Genomic DNA, 8,754 nt, shown 5'->3' with positions numbered 1-8,754 from the left:
TCTCTCTCTCTCTGGGGATCACGTGGCTAAGTGGGTAAGACGCTGGCTCGCTAGCCTGGAGGTCGGGTGTTCGATCCCTGCATTGGCCGAGTGTTCGATCCCTGCATTGGCCGAGAAAGTTCATCCAGATTTTTCGGCGTGGTTTCCCCTTGTCAGTGATGCAGGACGGAGGGCCTGACAAGGACAGTTGTCTAGTCGTTCGTTCGGGAGCGCCGCTGCCCGGGCAAAATTTCCCTCGTCGCACACTGTATGGCGTATGCCCGTCTTCATTAGCCCAGTTTAGGAGCAGAACAGTAGGACGTTAAAATCTCTCTCTCTCTCTCTCTCTCTCTCTCTCTCTCTCCCTCTCTCTCTCTCCCAATCCGGCACTGCTTATGGCTTATGGTGTGTTTGGCTCATGTCGCATTTACAGTAATTACCAGTTTCTGCTTGAAAACATCATTCAAGTCACAAGTCAAATTAATTATTTATTTGAAAACTCGGTACTGAAAATAACTACAAAGTTTGAAATAAGAAGTGCACCTTGCAACGATATCAGAGAGCTGTCCTGAAGTCGGAATGAGCCGACAAGAACCTTCATAGAATTAAAAAAAATATTGTACTATGTTTGTCCCAAACTTATTGAAGCAGTGTGCTGAGCGACCAGGCATTACACTCCCTCAATTCAGTTCGTCGGAAATAGTGAATCTTCACAATTTTATCAATATGCAGATCTAAATTTTGATTCCTTCTTTACACTTTAGATCTCCTCCACACCCTGGGGATGTTGGATTGTTTCTTCGGAACGTTCGGAATTGACAGACTTACAATCGGATGCCACAGAATTCTGTCTTGTTCCGATTACTAAGTTAGTGTGCGTATAACTGTGATGTAATCAATCACAGTCCAAATTTTTTTTTAGCATTACAGTTGGTTGAGACATTTTCTTATCCAGTTGGTGCATGGGTTGCAGCCCGAAATCTACTTTGTTCACTGCCGATTTTCACAATTCGTAAAATTGCGAGAATTCAATATTAGATAGATAAAACGAAACTTGAATTTAAAAAAATGGAAAACGAAATAAGATCTGTCACCTGTGTTTTAATGAAAGTGGGAATGGGTAAAAATGGTCCATCAGCAGTTGAAGTCCAGTTGCGTGTCCTGCCTAAACGTATAAAATACATTCATTCTAACATATAAATAAGAATCTCAATGCTTTACCCATCAAAATCACAACATGACTATACGCCAATTTATATTTCTTGTGTTACCTGAAGAAAGGAAAATTTGCGGAAGATTGTAAAGATGATTAAGGAATGGTCAGTTTAAAGGGAGATAACTCTATTTCAGACACTACGACGCAGACTGCTAAAATTTCTCCCAAGTTTTTGTTTGGCTGAATGGAGGAATCTACAACTGGCAATGTCTTTGATCCAAATTTTATGTGAGGTTGATGTCTGAAATTTTTGGATACACAACGCAACGCATCTGTACAATAAACCGGCAGGGGAGCTTTTGATCAAAAGGTCCCAAACTATGACCGACAATGAAAGATAATAGATGTGCATATTCAAAATCCAAATGATGCCATAACAAATTGCAAAATTATGGATAATTAAAATTTTGGCAAAGCAGCCTAATATCGACATGGAAAAACTGTCGCTTACACTGAATAAACTATGACTAAGACAAAATATGGGATATACAGATATGTCAGTTTAATTGAATGAAAATTAAGGAAGACATGTGATTTGTAAGAGCTGATGCACGTCTCCACAAACCATTTTGCTTTTCACCAATGGACATGACACAATAACAAACAATGACCAAGGTAGGCTATCTACTTACCATGTCCAAAATTGGTTACGTTTGGATTAATAAAAAAATTGCTTGCACCATGATGTATATGTCCATTTTGAATCAATGAATTTTGTAATTAGACATTCTGTCACACATGGTATCCACTGATTAATAATTAAAAGTTATAATTTAAATAAATTTAATTATACATTTAAAAATGAGCGTTATTAGTAGTTTATCCAATGTAAGTTATAGTCTCTCCTTACCGGTATTATGTCACTTTGTCAAAAACATTTTGTCATTTTTTTAAGGAAATTATTTAAATTTTAGATAATCTATGGCATTTGTTTGCCACTTTATTTATATATATCATACTTTACACGCGCTTTTGACAAAAAGAATCCACAATCGTTCGGATCTTGTTTGTACCATGAATAATTCGTCTGCCTGTCCTGTCAATACACAAATGCATACCGGTATAGAAATGATGTATAAAACATCCAAAGGAGTCCTCTAAGTCCACTAAATATTGGAATATGACAGATTGTATCATTGGAAAGGCCACAAACATCTTTCCAGAATTTATCGATGAAAAATAACCGAAAAGAGTTCGGTAACATTTTTGCGAAACATCTGAAAAAATTTCTATGAGGAGGCTATAAAATATGAATATATCTAATGATATATATAGATCACTGATGCATATCTGATATATATCTATAAATGAATACAACCCTTGACCCGTAAATATAGCCAGTGTCATATGATATAGATGTAGATAAGTGTGATTTTAAATTGCATTACAAACGTATTATATTAACCTATTGATGAGGCTGGGTACCGACAGATGTAAATAGGCGTTTATCCGGGTAAGATGTTTTACATGAATTCAGTTTATTATTTTTATGTAGCTTATAAGGTTATTTTGTTTAAGCGTATACAATTAAATAAGTTTTGTGGCACCCCACTCTTGTTGATAGCTATAAATATATCGCTCATCTATTCAAATACAGTTAGCACGTGTGCGTTGTATCATAAGGCTTGTCATTGAGTCAACTGGCGTAGTGTCGAATCCCCGGTTGTACGTGACGAGGAGTAGGGTCGCCTGTCCAACCTCGTGGGTTTTCTCTGGGTCCTCCGGTTTCCTCCCACTTCTAAAGACCCCTACGCGCAAGCAAATTATTGAAATAAAATTAAACCATATGTTAGTCCCGAACTGACCTAGTTTGTGTCGAGTTGACGTTGAACCTCATCTCACACGTGTAATGGATACGCCCGCTATACTTCTGTTTAGAATTATATATCATTGTTTGAATTTCGAACATGGTCTTAGACTTCTCTACATACTGTCTTGTTAACAGTAGAATGCAAAATTATACAATATAGGCCTAGAATCCTCTTTTGTAATCTGCCGGAAGTAATCGGTGTACCTCGTATCACATTATTAGTTAAAATCTACAGAACATGATGTCAGTCGGCTCCCAGGAGGCCTATAAGAGATTATAAATACGATATGTGGTATATATGTAATCTATATTGATACACATGAACCTGCGTCCAGTAATGTAATAGACATATAATTGCTCATTCAAATCTTAAAGATAAAATCTAAATTATATGAAATTATCTACATACCACAGATTAAATGAGCAGTTGGTCTTAGTTATAAAAAAAATCTGCGTGCAATAAAATTATTAAAATAAAAACATATTGTGTTAGTCGTGAAATGGTCTGGTTCGTGCACAGCGGAACTCAGTGGCTACCGTAGAGGGGTACGTCCGCATCCACCTAGCATCTTGTAACTGGGTCTGTACTGTACATGTTATTATATCGGAAATGTTTACATTCTAATCCAAGATCTAATATGTCGGTTAATCAGTAGAACGACTGACCCCCCCCCCCCCACACACACACACACACACACCCACCGAAAATAAAATCAATAAAAAAAATCAAAAGAAGCCAATATAAAAAAAAAACGATTTTGACCAGTCACGGTGGGCTTTTTTAATGTGGCTCCACAGACAACTAATATTTGATAAACAAGCAAGTAGTTAGACAGTCATGTGGGTTAATTAGAATTAGTACCCGAAGGAAATAATGATTAGTTCAATGAAATGAATATAACTCCGTATATATCATAATGAAATATTCTCACCAATTAATGTTTTTTTTAAGGAGAAGACGTTTATAAGTTGTTAGAACTTTTGTTTAATTCTTTTGTATTGTACAATGATAGGTCGATGCAATAAAATAAGTTTAAACTAAAGAAATAAAGATCAATTTTTAGACTTGTTGGGTTAGCCATGATGCATTTTATAGTAACTGAAATGCTATGTAGGTTTAAATTATACAGCATATTTGAGTTAAATAGATGCTTACAGGCGTATATATTCAATCAAATAATTCAATTTAATGTAAATTACATTTTATGGTAATAGTCGTAGTTGTTTCGCTTCACCTGGTTAATAATTGTACGTTAGAATGTCTCATTATTTCGCTTCACCTAGTTATAAAGTTTATAGGTAATGTAAAACTAATTCTTGATCTACATAAACGTGTAGTTAAACTGTAAACAGTAGTCTGATAAGAATTCACCTATATATATATGACATTTTAAGCAAATATTCCAATCAACAATAATTTTTGATAAATCACAGTAATATAGCTGACTGTATAATAAATAAGGCGACCATCTATAGATAATATTATATTAATGAATTTAATGTTCATTAAAAAGTCGACAACACATAAATGTGCTTGAAAATATGCAACTATAAAAAGTCGATAAATAAGCTGATATCTCAAAGTCCAGGGTGAATAACACTATAAAAGGTTGGGTCTTGTGTTTATAAGAACATTTCCTTAAAGCTGGAATACAGGGATTTGAAATAACGTATCAGAGTTTAACAAGGTATGCTTTCTAGAATGGAATAGAACTTCACGTTTCATACAGCAGCGTTCCCGTCTCTTCTTCTTCGCATTCGAATTGCCAAAGGAATTAATTAATAGGTGTCATTTGCTTGTAAGTGGTGATGGATGTCGTTCACGAGGCAGGATTTGTTGACTTGAGGACACCTACCATTTCAGAAAGTGTACATGATTGAAATCGTATCAAATTAAAATCCTTAGTGTGTGGAATATTTGCAATTTTATTTAAATTTTATTCACCATAAATAATTTTACACTAAAGCTTGTTTCCCTTTTTCAGATTTTATTTTAAAATGGTGGCTAAAGTATTGGATGCCGAGCCTGAAAAGGATTTTGAATTGCTTTCAATGATACACCCTAAATTAGTTCAGCTTGATTATGAGTCTAGTGAGGTCAAGAAACAACTGATTTTAGGATCGTTTTTCTTTTTCTTTGGAACCTACATTTTCTCCATGATAGTATCACCAGTTATTTTCTCTTCATACAAGAATCTGAAGACCAAGGAGAAGGTATTTTGGCATCTGGCTATTGTGCGTTCTGTGTTTGGTATTTTTGCAGGGTTGGTTGGGTTATGGGCGCTGTCTACACCAACAAATCTGGACAGGGATGTGGTGTTTGGTACCACGGCTACTACCTATTTCGCTATAGCCACGACTGTTGGATTTTTCACGTTTGAGTGTACAGCTCTGCTGATATCTGATATCATTTTTAGGAATTACAGCATGTTGTTAAACCTCCATCATTGGTTGTCCTTGGTAGGCTACAGCATCGTTTTGTTTTCTGGCAGCAGTCATTTTTTCGCCGGTAAAGGACTTGTGTTGGAGATGAGCACGCCCTTTTCAGCAATCTGCTGGACAATGCTGAAATGTGGCAAAGAAAAGTCGTTTTTATGGAAAGCCAATCAATTCTTTTTGGTTCACACTTTCCATTGTCGTTCCATAGTAGAATGTTATTTATTATTTACATCTTATAAAAATTGGGACTATATTTACACCCAGATGCCATCGCCAGTGTTCTACGCGCTGTATATACAGTTACCTTTGATAACCTTCGTCATGACACCATATTGGACCTACAAGAAAACAGTTCAAATGGTTCAACAGAAGGACTGGAACTTTGAGGACTCGGAAAAGGGTGTGGGTAATGGGTCGATTAAAAAGGACGCTTAAAAGTATTCATTATTATTACAATGTTATAAAACTAAACTAACATACCGCATGGAAGAAAGTGACCGACTGGATTAATCGCAATATATTTTGGGGCTTGGGCTCTGATTGCGGAGACTTTTCTTGGTTTGGGGTAACGTGGAACTATGTGACATCCATACTATTAATTTTACTATCCTTCATTTCGTGCTGAAATCCATACAGCCATGAAGTAGAATGTCACCTACTATCAAATTACATCGACTCCAGGACCGTATTGTATTTGTGAAAGGGGGGGCCACAAAATGAAGAAAAAGGTTAATATATTTATTGGAGAAGGTGGTTTAAGAACTTAAATACAATATTGCTTTCGACTTAAATACAATAAACCACCTTCTCAAACCAAAATATTTCACTAGATCGCAAGTGGGGCGTATGTGTAACCTGTGTGTCAGTCGAATATTAAACCATCGTCTATGACCATGGGATGCACCTAGAGTATTTGACCGTCCCTTCCTCCTTCTGACATGAAGTCGTCTGCCTCTGAAACCATTTTTTTAAAAATAATGTTTAATAAGTGTTGGAATGGAATGAAATGGGGTTTACCGCCCTACTTCTCTGCACCGACCGCTATACGCCATGAGGGAATTTCGCCCGGACAGCGGCGCTACGGCCTACTCTTATTTCGAATTCCAAATGTCAACGGTTCTGTGATGTGCACCCCAAAGAATACACAGGACCTCAGTTTTCGTCCTGTACCACTGAGACATAGAAATCACGTAATCGGGAAAACTCGGGATGAACTGGTTTGTGAGCCAGCGTCTCACTCACTGAGTCGCTGTGTCTCCCAATACGTACCGCAGATCCTATCAAATTCGAAAGGTTTATGATGCGTTCATATTGCTTATTTTGCTAAATTCTATCATGGCCATGCATTAATTGTGTTACAATATCAGAATAATTTTACGATTGTGAATGTATTAAAGTATTTATTTTTACTATTATTACAGAATTGTATTCTTTGTCCTGGTTCCGAACAGATTGTAATTTGTTGGCGATATTCTGCTCTGGAAACTACCCCGAAACTGAAAGAAATGGGTCAGTTATACGGTTATCGTATTATCCGAACGATTAGACTCTTTGCCTTGTCGGCTACATCCCCGGCCCCACCCCACACACGCACTCCATCGTTGACAAGGGGTAACCAGACTGAAAAATTTAAACAAATATCTTGACCAACACCCGAATCGCACCCAGTGAACCAGCAACTTTGGGCAATGTCAAAGTATTACGACTTTTACTTTGGTTGCTTTGAATACATATTTGGAGGGTATCTGAAAGCAATTTGTTAACAACATGTAAACATTACCAGGAGCGTTAATTGCATTAAGACTATTGGTATATTTTTGTATATTAATTCTTTGTTCTAATTCACAAAGTCGATTAATTCAGTCAAGAAGTCTGACGATTGTCTATAGTCCGAAATGTCTAATGCTTCCCTTTCCCTTTGTGGCCATAAAGAGAGAGTTGGACATTTTGGAAAAGTTGGCATTGTAAAGGTGAATAAAATAACATAGAAAATTGTGTTCGTTATTTGTATTGCAAGGAAGAAGGCTATTTCAAAAACCACCTGAATAAACGTATCATTTGCTTACTGTGTTGTGTAATACCAGCAATGTACATGGTCTATGATTGTTATTTCCAGATCAAACAACTTAAATGTAGATCAGTAGAGTATATTGTACAAGTTATTTTATCTTTTTATATCCGATTATAGCAACTATTTAAATGATTAGATAAAACCATGTGATATCTTGGGGTCGACGTGTACATATAACTATTATTCTGGAGGCTCAGTGCGGCAGGGGGTGGGGGTGGGGGGAGGCCGGTGACCATCAAATGGGCACAAAACCAGACCCAACTTTTCTACAGTATTTTTTGCGTAGAATACGAGTGGTAATCAGTCCGCCGTTGGGGCGTTTTCGAGATATTCGGAGTTAAAGGTCAAATGAGATCATTTACACAGAAAGTGAATACGCAGCCATTCTTGTATTCAAATGTTTTTCGGACAACTATGTATAGCAATCGTTGTGAAACTAAATTGGAGATATTTCTATTTGACTGTTTTACGTATTTTTGATACAGGTTTCGAAGTGTTTTGGTCCTGTAGGCAAGATGTTTTTCGACGTTCCAAAGTAAACGTACGATCTTCCTATCAATAAGTAGAAAAGGTTTCGCTTTAGTTTTTTATATTTTACGTTGACATTTATTGCTTAAAATCGTCCTAGTGGAAAAAAACGGAAAATTTGACCTTTTGACCTCCGGGGTCACTAAGAACAAATGGCACGAGCGGGGTATTCGCTGACAATTGCCAAATCAAACCCGGATCTAGGGATCACTAGTGAATAAAGAATGACGTGAAGCCCGGCTCACGTTTATAAGATACTGTTATCACAAGACAACATGATGGGGTCATGCATACCTTACAATCACAAGAATAGTTAGTCATGTTGTTCTGGGGACAGCTTGACAATTTACAGCAACGATCTCTGAAATGAATACTCGCGTTGTAAACAATATATATAGAAACACTAGTTTTTGCAATATCCAGACGATAAAATTGATAATATAATATGTACAATGAAGATGAGAGAGAGAGAGGGACTAAATGGTTCAATTTTATTTCAATAATTCGCTTGCGCGTAGGGGTTTTTAGCAGTGGGTTGAAACCGGAGGACCCGGAGAAAACCAACGAGGTTGGACAGGCGACCATACTCATTGTTACGTACAACCGGGGAATCGAAACCATGCCAGCTGACTCTATGATAGAAATTATAAGTACAAACTGAAAGGGCACTTTCCAACTGTATGTGTGTGTCTACGGGGGACTCGATTGGAC

At 36.9% G+C, this 8,754-nt stretch overlaps 1 protein-coding gene across 1 annotated transcript; it reads left to right on the top strand.

Annotated features, from left to right (window-relative positions):
* The first annotated feature begins 5,017 nt into the window (after positions 1–5,017).
* LOC126826674 (protein CLN8) lies at positions 5,018–7,301 on the top strand. Its single transcript, XM_050555665.1, has one exon. It carries the CDS (start codon positions 5,058–5,060, stop codon positions 5,877–5,879), a length of 822 nt encoding a protein of 273 aa, XP_050411622.1. The 5' UTR covers positions 5,018–5,057; the 3' UTR covers positions 5,880–7,301.
* The last annotated feature ends 1,453 nt before the right edge of the window (positions 7,302–8,754 follow it).

The sequence above is a fragment of the Patella vulgata genome, chromosome 7 (assembly GCF_932274485.2).
Source record: "Patella vulgata chromosome 7, xgPatVulg1.2, whole genome shotgun sequence".
NCBI lineage: Eukaryota > Metazoa > Mollusca > Gastropoda > Patellidae > Patella > Patella vulgata.
Note: the sequence above shows the minus strand (reverse complement) of the source record. Positions and strands in the feature narration are given on the sequence as shown.